Source organism: Bufo bufo, chromosome 5 (assembly GCF_905171765.1).
Source record: "Bufo bufo chromosome 5, aBufBuf1.1, whole genome shotgun sequence".
Lineage (NCBI taxonomy): Eukaryota > Metazoa > Chordata > Amphibia > Anura > Bufonidae > Bufo > Bufo bufo.
Window position 1 is genome coordinate 486,833,757 of NC_053393.1, and position 20,231 is coordinate 486,853,987.

At 44.5% G+C, this 20,231-nt stretch overlaps 1 protein-coding gene across 7 annotated transcripts in view; it reads right to left on the reverse strand.

The window, feature by feature from the left end:
- Positions 1 to 20,231, reverse strand: part of DIP2C (disco interacting protein 2 homolog C) — a 442,508-nt gene that overhangs the window by 102,398 nt on the left and 319,879 nt on the right. For all 7 annotated transcript variants that reach the window (XM_040434209.1, XM_040434208.1, XM_040434211.1 and 4 more), the window contains 3 exons: positions 17,779 to 17,918; positions 9,489 to 9,625; positions 2,934 to 3,142 (listed from right to left, as the gene is read on the reverse strand). In XM_040434209.1, the coding sequence (XP_040290143.1) occupies positions 2,934 to 3,142; positions 9,489 to 9,625; positions 17,779 to 17,918 (486 nt within the window). The remainder of the gene's footprint in view (positions 1 to 2,933; positions 3,143 to 9,488; positions 9,626 to 17,778; positions 17,919 to 20,231) is intronic.

A 20,231-nucleotide genomic window follows, 5' to 3' on the forward strand; every position in this document is an offset into this window, starting at 1 on the left:
CCTTTGGTGCAATGAGGGGCGTCACCGTTGCTCTTGATGCACCCAAATTTCTCTCATTTCTGCGGTCAGCCCCTCCCTCACTGCTTTGATTGACACGGCCAGGCAGTGGCAAATCAGCTAAGGAGGGGCTGGCCACAGAAAGGAGCGGAGCTTGGATGCAACAAGAGCAATGGTGATGCCCTCATTGCACCAAAGGTCTAATTTAATTATTAGGAAAAGGTATCATAACTCGGGATCAAAAAAAAAAAAAAAAAAGAGTTTTAATCAGGTGAACCACAGTTATGCAAACAGTTGGATAGGGAGATGACTGGTGACTGGTGGGATAAAAAGTATGCAAAGTAGCGCTCCTCCAGGAAGATGGAGAACTTTGTAATACCACCTATCAGGGGGAGCTACCTGCAATACATGGCTCTTCAGAGACAGTATGTCCTTCGTCCTGGAGGAGAGCTACTTTGCAGAAGACTGACTAATATAATAAGGTGCCTTCATATGGATTTGCAGCAGATTTCAGCCTTTTCAATGCAATGCACTGAATTGCGAAAGGTGAAATCTGCGGCAATTATCTGGACCAAAATTCCCACGTAAGACATGCCGATTTTGTGGTGGATATGTCCACAGCTGAAATCTCGGTAAGTGTGAAGGTGCCGTAAGTCAGTAAAATTTATATTCTCAGTTATATCCATAGGAGATGTGTGCCGGAGGCTCTACAGAGGTACACAGCTGCTCCACACCATGGGGCTGTGAGAACTCTGTGTGCGCCATATAGCGCTCTGCGCGGCACAAGACTACTATGCTACGGGTGAAGAACAGCTCCTGTCCAAACGACTGTGCCTTTTGGCTCGGTACAACTTGCAGGCCCTGCAGAACTGTAATAGACTTCAACCCTAATTCAGTTCCAAAAAAAGTAAAAGATGTTCTGTACATTGGCTTTTGACCAATCTGACCTTCCTCTGCGCTAAAGTCTCTCGAAATGGCTCCTAGCTCTCCTCAAAGCTAAAAAGTTTTTCTTGAAGAACCAGAAGACGATTGAATCTAGGTTGCGGCAATGACAAAATCATTAGAGCCTTAGACATTTCCTAGACTATTTCAGCTTTTATTGGGACATGTTCAGAAATTCATTATCACATTATAGTGAAATCACTGACAATTGGCTCTTGCTATACAGCCGGTGAGGCCATTGATGTCCTCCAAGGCTATATCTTTGAGAGTTTGATGTGAATTCTAAAAAGGCTGTAAGACAAGAATGATGGCGACATGGTTTGCATACAATTGACGTTTTCTCTAAGGTATTGTGAAAGGCTTGTAAATGGCTTAACTATCAAAGGGAATTATACCAGCGGCGCCGACTAACCGGAATACAAATTATTTTAAGGTGTGATATCAGACGCCGAAAAACATTTACAAAAGCTTATTTTTCATGAATTGTTATCTATCTACCCTAATATGATGGAAGGGTAAACTGGAGTAGGGCAAGGTGACTGCAGACATATTGGAGCGAGGGGTGATGGAGTATGAAGCTTACATAGCCAAGGGTTGTGGCAATGGAGACAGAGACAGGAATCCGTAGTAGATAATAGTGTTGGTATGCTATGATTGATGTAAAAAATGAAAATCAGACATCATATAGTACATGAGTCTCTTTCTAACAAAGCTAGAACCAGCCCTGTACCCAACATGGATCCAGAGATCTCCACATTTATTGCTCAATTTACCCTGCTCATTTCAGGCTTGATACTTAGGGGGCATGTCCATTCTCGGGATGCGGGGGGGGGGGGGTGCCCTTTCTGCTACAGCTCTTTTCCTGTAACTTCCACAGCTTTTAACAGAAGATATGGTTGGTGACAGTTGAAGATTTAAACTGAGCGTGTGCGACCACCTCAGTGAGGTGGACAGAAAATAAGGGCAGGTGGCGCTATACAGTAACATTTTATTGTATAGTTCAGTGGCTATAACATTTTTAATTACAAGCTGTTTCAAAAGTATTCAGAACCAGGTACTGGTTTAAAAAAATGTGAATATTTTTCATGGCACAATCCCTTTAAGAGATAGGAGGTAATTATGTAATAATTCGCATCTTGCAGAAATGTGGGAGGGAAATTTTCAGAAATTTTAATCTCCAGGGTTTCCCTTTATTAATTTGTGCCATCTGTAATAGATCTCAATGACAAGGAACTGCTATGCGCCATGATAACACACAAGTCTTGGTTCCCCATAGGTAAACTTAAATTTTCAAGTGATACAGAAAATTGGGGGATTCACAGACATCATCGGGCAGGCACATCTTGCAGCCTGACTGTACGCTCAGGTCCCGGCAGTAGTTGTCATGCACGGATCTTACAGTGAGCTATTTACTATACAGGTTCCTGGCAAGTTATTGCTTGGAACCTCTGCATATAGGTAGGATAACCTGCCAGAAGGTTACTGTTGATCTAACAAAGGCGAGAATTTGGGGATACACTAGGGGATTATATCAGTTTAAAGAGCACTTGCCACCTCTCCTGACATGTCTGTTTTAGTAACTACATGCATTCCCCATGTAATAACAATTCTGGAGCAGCTATTCTTATGACTCTACGTTGTACCATTCCTGTATTATTCCTGCTAGAAGTTTACAAATAAAATGTCAGCAGTCTGCAGTAAAGGTACTGCTGGGTGTTACCAGTAGTGGGTGTGTCTGAATCTGTCCAATCAATGCTACTGGTGTCAGACTGTGCAGGGACACACCCCCAACTGGAAACACCCATCTGGACCTTTACTGCAAGCTGCTGGCAATTCATTCATAAACTTCTAGTAGAAATAACCAAGGAATGGCAGAACAAACAGCCATAAGAATAGATGTTCCAGATTATTACATGGGAAATGCAAGTAGTTACTAAAACAGACATGTCAGGAGAGGTGACAGCTCCTCTTTAAATTGTATCATTTCAACAAACCTTCCTCTGTAGACAAATTTCATTGGTTCCACTGCTAGTGCCGTTGCTACGATGTCATCAGCATTGTGTCTCCGTCCACTCACAACCATCAGGCCGTCCATTTTTCCCACAACAAAGACCAGCCCAGCTGGTCCGATAAATCCAAGAAGGCCAGTCCTTATGAATGGATATTCACTTATTGGTGCTCCTGAGCTGGTCATTGGGAAAACCTAGGAAAACAATAGGTAAGTTAGACTAGAAACTCATGGCTTACCCTGTACAAACAGATATACATTTTCCCATTCCAGACCAGACCTGAGGGTACTTTCACACTTGCAGCAGAGGATTCCGACAGGCAGTTCCGTCAAAATGTATGCAAACTGATGGCATTTGTCAGACAGATCAGGTTCCTGATCCGTCTGACAAATGCATTGAAATGCCGGATCCGTCTCTCCGGTGTCACCTGGAAAAACGGACCCAGCATTTATTTATTTTCAATTTTTTTGCGGTCTGAGCATGCGCAGACCGCAAAAACGGATCCGTTTTGCTGGAACACTCGGGGCCTGATCCGGCATTAATGCATTTCAATGGGAGAAAATGCCGGATCCGGCAAGTGTTCCGGTATTTTGGACGGAGATAAAACCGCAGCATGCTGCAGTATAATCTCTGTCCTGAAAAGGCAAAAAGACTGAACTGAAGACGTCCTGATGCATCCTGAACGGATTGCTCTACATTCAGAATGCATGGGGAGAAAACTGATCAGTTCTTTTCTGGTATTCAGCCCCTAGGACAGAACTCAGTGTCGGAAAAGAAAAACGCTAGTGTGAAAGTACCCTTACCTGATAACATCTGTAGAATTACCAGTTCATAGAATATAATGGAAATCAATGTATCTTATACTCTTAAAATCACAAAAGAAAAAGCTCAAACCAAGCAAAAGGATTCTCCAAATATGTTCCGACTGCCTTTGAATCACAAAGCTGTTTGCAAACCACATCCAATAGCTGTCTGCCGAACAATGCCTCTCCCGTCTCCCGTTTGTTTCAGCCCGATGTGTATGTTCATTTAGTGAGAAGAGAGGAGAAAGCTGATCTCAGACACCTCTGGTGGAGGCTTATCTTCTGGGAGAACAGAAGAATCGGGTGAGAATATTCATTTCCCCCAATCCTTCTCGCCCTCTGACATCTTTTGTCTGGGGAGAGTCCAGAGCTCCGTCCATACACATTAGACTGTCGGTCAAACCCACCGTTCCGTGCAAAGTCCATGTTGCCCCTGACCTAAAGTGGATTTTGAATCTGCAGCATTTCCATTTATGCTGTGGACTTCCACCCCGAACTTCACCAATGCATTGGATAGGATGAAATCCAATCCATGTAACTCATGAAGAACCAGCTGCAGATTCATCATGGATTTTTCAACAGCAATTTACATCCCATGTAGATATACCCTGAGGATATGCTCGCGCGAAATTTCTGTACCTGTACCAGTCATCTGAATGAAACAACCCCATTCACATGCATGGAACAGATTTTCAGGCCCAGAAATTTCTGTATGTGAATATACTCTAATTGAGCAAAATTATTCATTTTTCTCTACCAAAATCCTTACAAATATTTAAAGGGGTCTGTCACCAGGAAAATTGACTGTTAACCCAGGTACAATGCTTTGTAGGACTATCTCAGCTGAATATAATGATAGCTTTCACTTATCCGTTACATCATACTGGAATTTTATTTTATTTTAATCCATATGCAAATGAGCAGTTGAGTGCACAGAGGGAGGGCCAAGACAATCAGTGCAATCATGCTCAGGGTAGGACTAGCCCACCAGAGGATCCTCCAGTGGTCCCAGACTGTGGGCCCAATACCCAGGAGAAAAACTCATTTGGAGCTACCTTTGTAGATAATCACTTGCTGCTAGGGTCTATTTTGTTGATTCAAAACCTATTAGACATTATGGATGATATTGGGGTTGGGCCCCAAGAATAATTTTCTCTGGTGGGCCCAAGAAATCCCAGTCCAACACTGCTTGTGCTCCTCCTGCTCCTTCTGCTAGCCTCTCGCACTACTCCATGATTGACAGGACTAGGTTCCTGCAGTTTTTCATCTGGTCCTGTCAATCAAGAAGAGATGGGGGTTGGCAGAGGAAGCACGAAGAGCAAGGGTGCACACAGTGGCTTGGATCCGCCCTCAATGCACTTAACTGCTCATTTGCATATGGGGAGATGACAAGTTCCTCACACTGGGAAGTGTAACATAATGTTGGCTCTACAGGGCTGAGGTTTATGGATGTCAGAGCCACTAATAAGTAGTGACCACCAGATCACAGGGGTCTCTGCCAAACAACTCCCTGTATCTTGGCTTCCTAGAGCCATATGAGTATTTGAGTGTTACCTAGAAAGCATGGGCGGACTGGCCATAGACCCCACAGGGAAAATAGCGGTAGGCCAATTAAAAAATGGGGCAGCCAGGTACATAACAATCTGATGCTGTAGTGAAAAGTTCTGCTGGGGCGGTATATTGTGCTGCACTGTGGTATTTGGTTCTGCTGACGCGGTATATTGTGCTGCACTGTGGTATTTGGTTCTGCTGAGGCGGTATATTGTGCTGCGCTGTGGTATTTGGTTCTGCTGGGGCGGTATATTGTGCTGCACTGTGGTATTTGGTTCTGCTGGGGCGGTATATTGTGCTGCACTGTGGTATTTGGTTCTGCTGGGGCGGTATATTGTGCTGCACTGTGGTATTTGGTTCTGCTGGGGCGGTATATTGTGCTGCACTGTGGTATTTGGTTCTGCTGACGCGGTATATTATGCTGCACTGTGGTATCTGGTTCTGCTGGGGCAGTATATTGTGCTGCACTGTGGTATCTGGTTCTGTTGGGGCAGTATATTGTGCTGCACTGTGGTATTTGGTTCTGCTGACGCGGTATATTATGCTGCACTGTGGTATCTGGTTCTGCTGGGGCAGTATATTGTGCTGCACTGTGGTATCTGGTTCTGTTGGGGCAGTATATTGTGCTGCACTGTGGTATTTGGTTCTGCTGAGGTGGTATATTGTGCTGCACTGTGGTATTTGGCTCTGCTGAGGCGGTATATTGTGCTGCACTGTGGTATTTGGTTCTGCTGAGGCGGTATATTGTGCTGCACTGTGGTATTTGGTTCTGCTGAGGTGGTATATTGTGCTGCACTGTGGTATTTGGTTCTGCTGACGCGGTATATTGTGCTGCACTGTGGTATTTGGTTCTGCTGAGGCGGTATATTGTGCTGCACTGTGGTATTTGGTTCTGCTGGGGCAGTATATTGTGCTGCACTGTGGTATATGGTTCTGCTGAGGCAGTATATTGTGCTGCACTATGGTATATGGTTATGTTGGGGCAGTATATTGTGCTGCACTGTGGTATATGGTTCTGCTGGGGCGGTATATTGTGCTGCACTGTGGTATTTGGTTCTGCTGGGGCAGTATATTGTGCTGCACTGTGGTATATGGTTCTGCTGGGGCGGTATATTGTGCTGCACTATTGAATATGGTTCTGCTGGGGCAGTATATTGTGCTGCACTGTGGTATTTGGTTCTGCTGGGGCGGTATATTGTGCTGCACTGTGGTATTTGGTTATGTTGGGGCGGTATATTGTGCTGATCTGCATAACCAGACCTCTAGGACACATTATTTGGCTCTACTCTATTGTATTTTCTTGTGTTCACGGTATTAGAATTCATATTAGCTTAAAAGCAGTAACATTAAAATACCGCACAGAGTTTACAAATCCTCCCAGGTTTTGCCTTCCAAGTGCGCAGCAAGAACACTCTATTCAATTATTAATGTTCACTACAGACAAACGCCTTTAGTGGTGAGCGCTCAGCACGCGGACTGCAGTCTTCTGCCCAGCAGACATGATACGACCTTCATTATTTTACTTACGGGGAGCAGCACAGCATTATTTCCTAAAGCAAAGACACAGATATATAAAGGCAGGAATGCTGGAATATGCCTATATATCCAAATGTTATGGATGCCAAGAAAATGACCTATAGGAAAATCCTGCGGCCTAAGCAGGGCATCTGTACCTATATTATGCCTAAAGTACACTGCTCAAAGAATGAGTTATGAAAAGCATGAGGTCAGAGGGCGCAAGGACAGAAATTCAGTACCCATTGTGTCCAGTACATGGTGATGTAGAGCTCAACCCATGGGATATCTCTATGAGCTCTTAAAGCGGTATTCCCTTCTAATGCCTCATTCACACGTCAGTGTTCTGTCAGCGATTCCCATCAGTGATTATGAGCCAAAACCAGGAGCGGATCTAAACCCAGAACTGGTGCAGATCTTTCCCTGATACCTTATGTCTGTGGAGGCTCCAATCCTGGTTTTGGCTCACAATCACTGTCCAAACACCAACATATCTGGCAAAAAAAGGGAGAGGAGCTCATAGGGTAATCGTTTTTTGGTCAATTGGTTAAATAAAAAATGATAATTGTGCTCACCTTTTAGTGTTGTGCAAGTATAGGGACAACGCTAGTGTAGGCGCGTATTTAGATATTGGTCGGTGCTGCCGGTATCGTTCGCTCCTCACTTGTGGAGTTGCCAGTCCTCCAGAGGAGTGATGGGAGACAATAAGGGAGTGTGGAGGAAATGGGGTCCACTGTTTTCAGATCTCAGACTTTAAAAAAAGAGTGTCTTTCAACTCTGAAACGCGTTGTCACCCATATGTAAAAAAAAAAAAAAAAAAAAAAAAAAGGATAGTCTCCAACCACTCGAGGTCGTGTTATTGCGCCAGGAAGTATCGGAAACAGTGGACCCCATTTACTCCGCACTCCCTTATTGTCTCAAACACTAACATGTGAATAAGGCTTAAACCATTCATGGCTGAACCTGGAATATCTGCTGGACGCAGCAGTCAGAGGTGGTTTGGATTACAGAAACCGCTGAGTGGGCTGTTCTATACGGTTTTCATCATTCTTTCTTGTGACTTTGTATGCTTTATGATCTTCTAAAATAACGTAAGCGTTTCTTGGTCATTTTAAAACGTGGTCCACACTGGAACGCGTGAGTGCAAGGACAATCTCTGACATAGTAAAGTACTTGAAGGTCTTGATATTGATGGCCTATCCTTCGGATTGGCGGGGATCCAATTCCCGACACCCCCCTCCCCCCACCCTCTCCATACCAGCCACAGTGCTCTGGCTGCTGTCTCCTCACAGCTCACCAAGCACAGAGATGTACATTGGATAGCGGCTGTGCTTGGTATTGGAGTTCAACCCTAATTGACTTGAATGGAACGGAGCTGTATCTAGACCAGTGGTTCTCAACCTTTCTAAAGTCGCGACCCCTAGGTTGAGAACCGCTGATCTAGACCATGTGACCGAGGAAAGTGATGTCACTGGCCTAAGAAGAGGACACATCGCTCATGGGAGCGCAGTGGTCACTTTAGGCAGCGGATCGGCAGGAGTTGGACCCCCACTAATCAGATATTGATGACTCTTTAATATGAGGATATTAGAAATTACCAAGTGTATGCCTACACCTACCACTCACAGACTGAGTCCTCCCTCATGTGACGAATACTCAAATATTTTTCTCTATTTACTGCATGTGCAGAACAATATACACATTCAGAAGCTGTTTTTTTCACTAAAATCTGTTCTAATAACATTATAGAGGACTTGCCCGGCACTGAATATTCTTGCTCTGCACTCACTGAAAAACAATATCAGCTATTAGTAATGAAAGTCAACAGAGTTTTCAGTCTGAGGGATGATATTCTGTAGAGCGGAGACGGGATGCGTGTGGCATTGTGGTCACTGCCATTTCAACAAACTGCATAAATCAATACTACAAGTGAATATAAAAAACTGTGCAATATATCTAGAAAAAATACCTTTTTCTCCCTCTAGCAACTCACCCCTTGCCTCACCATAGTGTTCTATGGGCAGCATGTAATCTGATCCTTTAGTGAGGTGACAACCCGTCTTGTCTCTCCAGAATGTGTTAGTTTAGGAGCGGGTGGGGGGTGGGGAGAAGAGGTATTTATAGCTGATAAAATATATTACAACATTTTATATACTGTATTCACCCGTACTACTGATATATGCAAAGTTTGTTAAAACAACAGTGACCATTTAAGTCATAGACTTTGTTGCTTTGGGATCCTACAGTAACTGTATTATTTCAAGGCCTAGATTAATCCTACTTGATACCAATTTTTTATGTGGTACTCTACAAACGGACATCTGCGAGAATGTATGCATAAAAATACCAGTGAATTATTACAGTCATTACAGTCTAGCGTTATTACGGTTATTTCCCATAAGTCCCAGGCGAAGAAATGTAACCACTCGCGGTCCAAGTGGCATATTCAATTTTCATATAGCAAGTGACATTAAGTGATGTAAAAAATTATAAGCTTTCATTATTAAAAATCACACGAAGTACTGAGAACGTCATAAAAAAGACGCTGATATTGAGAGAAATGCTCATAGGAACACAATATCTAATAAATGTCAACAAAATTCCTGGCAGTATGAAATCCATGACTGTAAAAAGTAATGTTAATCCGTTATAATAAAATGCTGCCACTAACCTCAAAGGTGTTCTTGGTCATACCGGACAGACCATAATAGGATGTGCCTGTAGCGAGCGCGCACACACACAGCTCCCCTATCTCATCCGTCCGACATAGCTGTGGAATCCCATCAGGCTTCACCGAGCACATAATAGCTGAAATAAATAAAAACATAACAGAAGCTTAAATCTATGGTTACATCAAATAAATTTCTCTTTGAAGGTTTAAAGGAGCATAGGACCTTCCACAGGATAGATAAGTTTGGACAACCTTTTTAATCCAGGGCGTTGGGAGGGGCAGGGGGGGTAGGTTTCAGGAAAGTTCCCTGTTCAGGCACGAAGGTCCTTTGTACTGCAATCTACAACTTCTCCTCGCTCACGCCAGGTCTAAAAAACTTGGGCATGGGCAGGGAAGGGGACGGGTTGGCTGGCTCATCTCATTCATCATTTTCTGCACCTGGTTTAGGCGTAGAAAACAATCTAAATGTAAGACAGCTAGGAAGCCGTCTTACATTTAGAAGCGGCGGCGGTGGATCTGCCGAAGGTAAGTAGAGGCCAGCGCCTCTACATAACTCCGGCGGATCCACCACCAGCTATAGGGGATATTAAGACCGGCGTCTAGAGCGCCAGTCTTAATAAATGACCCCCTTAGTATCTCCCTGCAGGGAAACGAAACACTTACTGCTAAGTCCCGCACAAACAACGTGATCAATGAACCCAGAAGGGGACACTTTGTGATCAGCTTACTATGAAGGGACCTTTCTAATATGTAGGACTGTCCAAACCAGAAAACCACTTTAACGTTCCTCAAAAAAACAAGAGATACAGCAAGTGCAATCCATAAGGCTCCATTAACCCAACAGAGACCAAAAGAGAGCCCTTCTAGCCTCAGTCGGACCAGTATACCTTTTTCCTGTAGTACGCTGCCTTATTCCATATAAAGATATAGAATAAAGCTTTACTTTTTATAATGAGAGTCTATGGGCAACATATCACAATTTATGCATATACAGTGGAAAGCACTGCAGCCTTCCATCTGAGGCATATGTTGAGACAATCTCATGGTATATATCTCTGATGAGACATGGTTTTCCAGGTGCAAAATATTGATGACCTATCCTCAGGATAGGTCATCATTATCTGATCGACAGGGGTCCGATACCCAGCACCCCCACTGATCAGCTGTTTGAGGAGGCAGGGATGCCACTGTCCAGTGGACAACTTACCAAGCATAGCACCATCCACTGGATAGTGGCTGTGCTAGGTAATACAGCTCAGCCCCATTCACTTGAATGAGACTGAGCTGTGCTTAGGCCATTTGACTGATGAATATGATGTCACTGGCCTAGGAAGAGGCTGTGTCACTTACCAGAGCTCCACAGCCTCTTTAAACAGTTGACCGTCAGGGGTGTCAGGAGCCGGACTCCCATCGATCTGATATGACCTATCTGCAGGAAATTTCAGATAATCCCTCTAACAAGCAATTGCAATGAGATACTATACACAACCCTTGACTAGCTAAGGCTACGTTTACACTTGCGCTTTCCCTTTCCGCTATTGAGATCAGTCATCATTCATTGTCAATTGGGACAAAACTGAACTGAATGAAATGGAATGCACCAGAATGCATTCCGTTCCATTTGGTTGCATCCCCATCGCAGACAGAATAACACTGCAAGCAGCGTTTTTCTGTCCGCGATGTGGTGCAGAGCAAAATGGATCCATCATGACTCACAATGGAAGTCAATGGAGACGAATCCGTGTTCTCGGACACAATAGAAAACGGATCCGTCCCCCATTGACTTTCAATCGAGTTCATGACGGATCCGTCATGGATATTTTAAAGATAATTCAACCGGATCTGTTCATAACGGATGCAGGTGGTTGTATTATCATGACAGAAGAGTTTTTGCTGATACATGACTGATCCAGCAAAAATGCTGGTGTGAAAGTAGCCTAAGGCTGGGTTCACACGAGCGGATGCCGTGCGTGGCATCCGCTCCGTGAAAGAGTGCCAAGACCCGATGCAGACTGCAGAGGCACGGAGCATTAACATGACTGATAATGCTCCTTGCCTCTCTGTGACCTCTTTACTACGAAATCACAGTGACAACTGTGATTTCAGAGTAAAGAGGTCACAGAGAGGCACGGAGCATTATCAGTCATGTTAATGCTCCGTGCCTCTGCAGTCTGCATCGGGTCTTGGCACTCTTTCACGGAGCGGATGCCACGCACGGCATCCGCTCGTGTGAACCCAGCCTAACAAGGCTGTGAAAAGTAGAAGGGGCGGAGAAGCTGAGATCACCCTCTTCCTGCCATGATCCATGGGCCATTGACATTCATTTACTAGATATGGAAATGGAATCTGCGCACAGGTTGAAAGCCATCAATCAGAATCCGCTAGAGGGCACCTAGATGGCGGAGAAGGGAGAGGCTGTGCCGACGCTGAAATACTCCTATTATTTGTCCAAGCGGTGATGTTCTGAGCTCAGACATGTCTCCCCAATGTATCTGCTGTATTCGCTTCCAGTTATTTCACTTATCTCTGTAAACACACGCTAAGTACATCATGCACATGTTTATTTCACTGGACCCCTCATCTGTCCAGAAGCATTACAACCAAATTAGCTAAACAATTCTGTTTCTGCGATTTCAAATCTGCAAAAGGAAAACTAAAGGAGATGTTGTCCCGCTGGCAGCAAATGAGTGCAGAGCGGAGAGCAGCTGCAAGCAATCTTGTGTGAAGGCATCTTTCACATGTTCCACTTCTCCTTTTATTTCGAGACGCTGCCTCAAACAATGCGGTTAGCTCAGCTGTAGATCTGATCCCGTAGGCACGCCCAGCCTCTGGCCTTAGATGACCAGAAGAAAATAATAAATCGAAAACTCTGTGTATATATAGCTTTTCTATATGTACAGCATGTTCCCAGTACTCAGGAAGTCTAGATAACCCATGGAAATATGGTTAAATAAGAAAGCATAAGACTACAGGGTATTTCATTTACATAAATGTCTGCACAAAAATATTTAATTTTATTTGGTATTCGTTTTACTATTATTTAGGTCATAAAGAGATTTGAAAAAATGAGATATATGTTCTTGATGAGAAGGAGCCATGGAGAGCACTGCTGCCCCTTTGTTTTGCTGATCAGTGGGGGTGCCAGGGTTGGTGCCCTACTGATCTTATATTGATGGCCCCTTCTAAAGACAACCATCAGTATAATAGACCCAAAACCCAATTTAAAAAGGTTGTCTTGGATTTTACTATCGATGGCCACAGGATAGGCCATCAATATTTGATTGACGGGAGTCTAACACCCTGCACCTTAGAAGACCAGGTGGTTTGGGGTAGCTCCAGCATCGGAACTACTCTGTCAATTGTCTACTGCAGTGTTCCTCAACTCCAGTCCTTCGGGCCCACCTGCCGGTCATGTTTTACTGAATTTCCTTAGTATTGAGCAGGTGATATAATTAGTGTCAGTGCATCAGGACTAACCACAGGTATTCATTTTGTGGGATATTCTCAAATCATGACCGGTAGGTGGGTCCCGAGGACTGGAGTTGAGGAACTCTGCTCTAATGGACGGAACTGGTGACTGCAGTGCTGCTCCCAATCACTTTAATAAGGACAGAGCTGTGCAGTTCTGGCACCAGAGATATCTGAATCAACTAATCAGTGGGTGTGTGGGGTGTCGGGCCCCCACCGATCAGCTATTGAAACCCTACCCTGAGGATACACAACTAATAGTAAGATCCTGGACAACCTCTTTAAAGGGGTTTTCTCCCAAAAAATATTCTTCATTTTTCAAACCAGCACCCGGATCTGAATTCTTTTTGTAATTGCATGTAATTAAAAATGTTGTATAGCCACTGAGCTATTCAATAAAATGTATCTGTATAGCGCCACCTGCTGTTTTTTTTTCTTATTATTTCTTTGACCACTGAGATGGCCGCACATGCTCAGTTTCATCCTTCCAACTGCCTCCTGAGCTGTGATAGGCAGAGCATGGACACTCCCCCTGAGCTGTGATAGGCAGAGCATGGACACACCCCCTGAGCTGCAGCAGATAGGCAACTCCCCTTGAGTGGTCAGCTTGATATAAATCTAGCAGAGCAATGAAAGGGGGGATCTCTGGATCCATGTGAGGTACAGGGCTGGTTCTAGCTCTGTTAGAAAGAGATTGTCATGTGCTATATGATGTCTGATTTTAATCTTTTACATTAGTCTTGGGATTTAAGGCTACGGTCACACTGTATTTTGATGACTTTTTTTCTCAGGCAATGCGTGGGGAAAAAAAGTATATTTTAAATGATAGTTCTCGTCTTCTTTTATTTGCCCCACCCCCTCTCCCCAAAAAATGTAAAAAACAAACAAACAACAGGATGATTTATTAACCCCGTACATATACAACGCTGGTAGGGTCTTCAAACATGGCACCTGCTCGCGCGTGCAGCGGGTGCCATAGTTGACGGGTCTCTGCTGTTTCAATAATGCAGATCGCGGTCATTACAGCCTATAAATGCAGGGTTCAAGTGTGATCATGGCATCTAAATAGCGAAAAACCCAGAAGACTACGCTTCCGGGTTAAGACCGCATCCCCATGTGGCAATCGGGGATGCCAGTCATTCATTATAATACGCTGAGTCTCTCTGGAGAGACCCAGTGTTTTTGAGCTGCAGTTCCTATGCTGACCAGCGGATGGCAGGCCAACATTGGACATTAGCAATTAGAGATTTTACTATACTCCTATGGGAGTATAGTAACAATATTAAAAAACAAACAAACAAAAAACTAGTGGACATTGTAGTCTCCTAGAGGAGCTACAAAAACATTTTAAAAAAAAGTAAAAAAAAAAATTAAATTTTAAATCACCCCCCCCCCCTTTCCTTTCCTTAGAATACAAAAATATATAAATAATAAAAAATATAAACATCATGGGCATCACCGCATCTGAAAACGCCCGTACTATTAAAATATAAAAATATTTTCCAATACTGCGAATTGCATAACGGAAAAAAAGATCAAAATGGCCGATTTGCCATTTATTTCATCGCTTCTCTTAGGCCTCTTTCACACTTGCGTTGTCCGGATCCGGCGTGTACTCCACTTGCCGGAATTACACTCCGGATCCGGAAAAACGCAAGTGTACTGAAAGCATTTGAAGACGGAACCGTCTTCCAAATGCTTTCAGTGTTACTATGGCACCCAGGACGCTATTAAAGTCCTGGCTGCCATAGTAGGAGCGGGGAGCGGGGGAGCGGTATACTTACAGTCCGTGCGGCTCCCGGGGCGCTCCAGAATGACGTCAGAGCGCCCCATGCGCATGGATGACGTGATCCATGCGATCACGTGATCCATGCGCTTGGGGCGCCCTGACGTCACTCTGGAGCGCCCGGGGAGCCGCACGGACGGTAAGTATGCTGCTCCCCTGCTCCCCGCTACACTTACCATGGCTGTCAGGACTTTAGCGTCCCGGCAGCCATGGTAACCACTCTGAAAAAGCTAAATGTCGGCTCCGGCAATGCGCCGAAACGACGTTTAGCTTAAGGCCGGATCCGGATCAATGCCTTCCAATGGGCATTAATTCCGGATCCGGCCTTGCGGCAAGTGTTCCGGATTTTTGGCCGGAGCAAAAAGCGCAGCATGCTGCGGTATTTTCTCCGGCCAACAAACGTTCCGTACCGGAACTGAAGACATCCTGATGCATCCTGAACGGATTACTCTCCATTCAGAATGCATTAGGATAATCCTGATCAGGATTCTTCCGGCATAGAGCCCCGACGACGGAACTCTATGCCGGAAGACAATAACGCAGGTGTGAAAGAGCCCTTACCCCAAAACATTGAATAAAATGTGATCAAAAACATACACACTCCAAAATGGTATCAATGAAAACTACAGATCACCCTGCAAAAAATGAGCCCTCACACAGCTCAGTAGACATAACTATAAAAAAGTCATGGAGGTCAGAATATGGTGATGTAAAAACATAATTTAATTTATTTTTTCAGTAAACATATAAAACCTATACATATGTGGTATCATTGTAATCCACCACAATTGGAATTTTATTTCCGCTTCCCACTACATTGTATGCCACATTACATGGTGGCATTAGAAAGTACAACTTGTCCTGCAAAAAACAAGCCCCAATATGGATATGTGAAGGGAAAAATAAAAAAAAGTCATGGCTCCAGGAAGACCGGGAAGAAAAATTTTAATGCAAAAACGAAAAAAACTCCAGATTGCAAGGTGGTCATAACCATGGTATAATGTGATGGAAAAATGAGTCTAGCCAGCAAAGGAGACAATATGGAAAATCACAATACATTAGTAAGCGCCTTGTATTAACTTTATTTACATGATAAATGACATTTGCTGAAGTAAGACAACCCCTTTAATGTCAACTGCTGTTTACTATACATTTTTTCCCATTTTAACACATATTAAGTCAGCCATGTTCCATATAGTATTCTATGGGTCGGTACTGTACCCTCTGTATGCCAACATTGCAGCCCAAGGGTTTAAATTCATTAAAGGGTTTATCCAATATCAATAACTGCCCCCCATGTGTCGGGCCCCTCACAGTGAATATACTTACCTGGGTTCCCGCACCGCCACTGCTGCTTCTCCCCGTGCACGGATGAAAACATCCGGCGTCGGGGGGCGCAGCCAAGTCACCAATTGTAGTTCACACCATATTTGCCTAACAATTTGCAACTTTTTGAGCTTCTGAACACCTTTTAGTGTAACTTACTCCAAAAACTAGCATTAAGTTATACCTTGAAGGGGTTCTCCGGTAATTAAGAAAATGAAAATACTTAAATATTATTTTATTATAAATATATTTCCAAATACCTTTCATTAGTTATAATGGCTCATTTTGTCTAAGGAACAATAATTAGGAGAAATGAAATGGCCGCCGTCCTGTTAGTACACACAAAACCTGTCCTAATCACACAGCAGAACAAGTTAGGCTACTTTCACACTGCCGTTTCTGGGTCCGCCTGTGAGATCCGTTTCAAGGCTCTCACAAGCGGCCCAAAACGGATCAGTTCAGCCCCAATGCATTCTGAATGGATAAGGATCCGTTCAGAATGCATCAGTTTGCCTCCGTTCAGCCTCCATTCCGCTCTGGAGGCGGACACCAAAACGCTGCCTGCAGCGTTTTGATGTCCGTCTGACGAAACTGAGCCAAACGGATCCGTCCTGACTTACAATGTAAGTCAATGGGGAGGGATCCGTTTTTACTGACACAATATGGTGCAATTGAAAACGGATCCACCTCCCATTGACTTTCAATGTAAGTCAAAACAGATCCGTTTGCATCATCATGGTAATGCAAACGGATCCGTTCTGAACGGATACAAGCGTTTGCATTATAGGTGCGGATCCATCTGTGCAGATACCAGACGGATCCGCACCTAAACGCAGGTGTGAAAGTAGCCTTACTTCAGGACACTGAGCTAAAGAGTTGCCTCAGCCTCCTCTCTGCTCTGCTTGTCAGAGATTATGATCCTGAATACAGCTGATAAGATCTTTAGCAGAATCTATGTGGGAATGGAGTTCATGAGGAGACATGAAGTACAGAGAGGTCGGACAGGACAGAATGTGGTAATGGAGACTGCATACAAGTGCTGCTGCTCATTAGTCGCATCCCTACATCCTCTCTGTCTCCTCATGAACTCCACTCCTAAAGAGGTTCAGCTGACGATCTTATCAGCTGTATTCAGGATCATAATCCCTGCCAAGTAGGAGAGGAGACTGAGGCAGCTATTTAGCTCAGTGTTGTGAACTAACTTGTCCCGCTGTGTGATTAGGACTGGTTTTGTCAATCTGTCTAAATCTGTGTTAGTGAGCACTTCTCCTTTGCAGAGATAATCCATCCCACCTCACAGGTGTGACACATCAAGGTGCGGATTACACAGTTTTTGCGGCTCGGCTGCCGACCCATTCACTTTAATGGGGCCGCAAAAGATGCGGACAGCACTCCATGTGCTGTATGCATCCGTTGCTCTGTTCCGTGGCCCTGCAAAAAAAATATAACATGTCCTATTCTTGTCCGTTTTGCGGACAAGAATAGGCATTTCTACAATGGGCCGCCCGTTCCGTTCCGCAAATTGTGGAAGGCTCACGGGCGGCTTCTGTTCTTGGCGGATTCGCGGACCGCAAAAAACAGAACGGTCGTGTGCATGAGGCCTTATCTTGGGAAATTTTTGAGATCCGGTTTCAGAAACACTGCTCCATAGGATCTGTTTAGGGGAATGTCATATGGACATTGATGGACATTCTACTAATGTGTACTCACCACCAGGCATCACTGTCCCAACATCTTGCACGGTGAGAACAGACAGCTTTTCTTCTGAGTCCACCCTAATGACTCCGTGGGTGAGTCCTTGCATTGATAACACCCCTCTTCCTGGAGGCTGGTTGCTGTCATCAGTCGGCCTGTGATAAATATACACAAGCAAGAAGAATGGATAAAGAATACTTTCTAGAGCAGTTCTCATTCTATATTTTATGTGCTTTATTAGACTCTTGTACACTACCATGGAGACACCTATAGGAGATGTATACAGAAAATAGTAGAAGATTTTTCATCAGGAGTTTTTTAGATGCATTCCAACAATAAAAATATACTTGGTTGCATAGGGGAACTTCGTGTTACACAGCAGGGCAAGACCATAGGGAAGAAGTAAGAGTCAATTTCCCAGGAGCCTCCAACTCTGTGGGGAGATATTATAATCCCCCGCACAACAGACAATTTTTTTTTTATTCCTGAAAAGGATAATGACGGGAGGTGGGGGGGGGGGGGGGGGCGCGCAGATTTATTTTCTATTATGGCAATTTCCCATTTCCAGTCTAGGGCAGGGGTCGGCAACCTGCGGCACGCAGACCCTATTCTGCTGGCGCGCCAGATTACGGCAAGACTTTTCAATCTTGTTGCCATTTGTTGTATGTCTCGCTGCCGCACTGTATCACTTTAAGATCTTCAGGCGTGTTATGCACAACGTGTCTGCTAGGCCCATCCCTCGCGCTTCCCGCCCCGGACTCCATAGAAGAGTGATAGTAGACAGTGGAACTCTGCTACGCTACAGGCTGGCCTCTACTGTACCGCACCGCTGCGCGTCTCCTCCTCCTCAGGACTGCTATAATCAAAGGTATACAGAGAGTTTGTGTGTGAGCAGATTGGGGGTGAGGAAATGATGGGGAAACCAGCATGTGACCAGATTGGGACTGGGGGCAGGAAGGGAAGACAAGCATGTGGCCTTATTCGGGCGGGGGGGGGGTGAGTCTGAACAAGATAGCTGGGGGGATAGGAGAGGCTCGTTATGAAGGGAAACCAGCTTTCTGACTACTTTGGGGGAAGGAGTGATGAGCCTGAAAATGATTTCTGGGAGGGGGGGAATGGGGAACAAGCTATCCGACTACTTTGGGGGGGGGGGGGGAGGTGTAGGAATGTGATTAGTCTGTGAGGGGTGAGATCTAATTGTGATTGGTGCAGCTCTGTGGGGGTCACCAGTATATGGGGTACCAATGTATGTCGGACAGTGGTGGGGGAGGGCAGCCCTCAGTCACTTAAAATGAGTGAGGGCTGCTCTTCCCCACTGTCAATAAGTGTATGGTTGGTGGGGGCGAGGGTCCCCCATATATTGGTCCCTTAGGAGGATTCCAAGGAGCAGTGACCATCTTTGCTATCCATACATTTGCCGGAAGGCAATTTTTCTGAAAATCTGTAAACCTCATTAAGCCGTGCAGGTGAGGCAGTGTTGTTGAGAATTTTTGGGACATAGCTAGTAAATACCTGGTTTATGTCATATATTTGCGTTATATTACTTTCCTGTATGGCTCGGCACACCGAGCTCTTCAACTTAGTCTTTTTTCTTAAAATCAGCACTCTGTACAAAAAAGGTTGCCCTGGTCTAGGCACACGGACTGCCAAAGGATGCGCCTTATTTATGATGAGGCGAGCACCTGGTAATAAATTAGGTGCATCTTCCGACAGTGCAGAGGATATCTCAGATTGGCATTATAGGGGTCTACGATACATTTCCCCCTTAGTTACTTCCAGCAGCTTTATGTATTAGGGCCTATTTACTCAAGGCAACAAACTAGAATGAAACGGTCATTCCTAATCACTGCTAATCAAGGTGATCAGCGGCGCCTCTACATAGGACGGAAAGCTAGCAGAAAAGTCCAGCAAAACAGCATGTATGTTCACCACCACAGAGAGATGAGAATAGGGCAATCTTTGATCTGTGATTTCAAATTAATGAATTTTTTTACTGGAACCATGCAGGGCTTCAAAGGTGTTATCCCATCAAAAGTATTACTATAGAAAGAAAAATGCTATAAAAATACTGTTTGTTTTAATTTTTATTCACATTACATATTCCTTTCTGGTAGCGCCCCCTGCTGTTTATCGTTCTGGTCCATGCATTCAGTGGTGGACATACACACTCAGTATTTCTCTCCTAACACCCTATATAGACACCTTTTATTCATTCATGCCTGCTGCTAAATTCATAGAACTATATAGCTATATCTGTATCTGGACAGTGGAGAAGCGAATTATGGGGGCATTAAATACCATATGTATCTCTGGGGCTATATGAGAGGGACTAAAGTCTATGCAGGGGAGGACGACGTGCTTAACAAGAGATAACTGCACTGCATCCTTGGAGATGCAGGGGCTTCATGAGCTGCTGCCCACCCACAGACAGGGAAGAAAGGCCTAAAGATATGTGAGCAAAAAAAAAC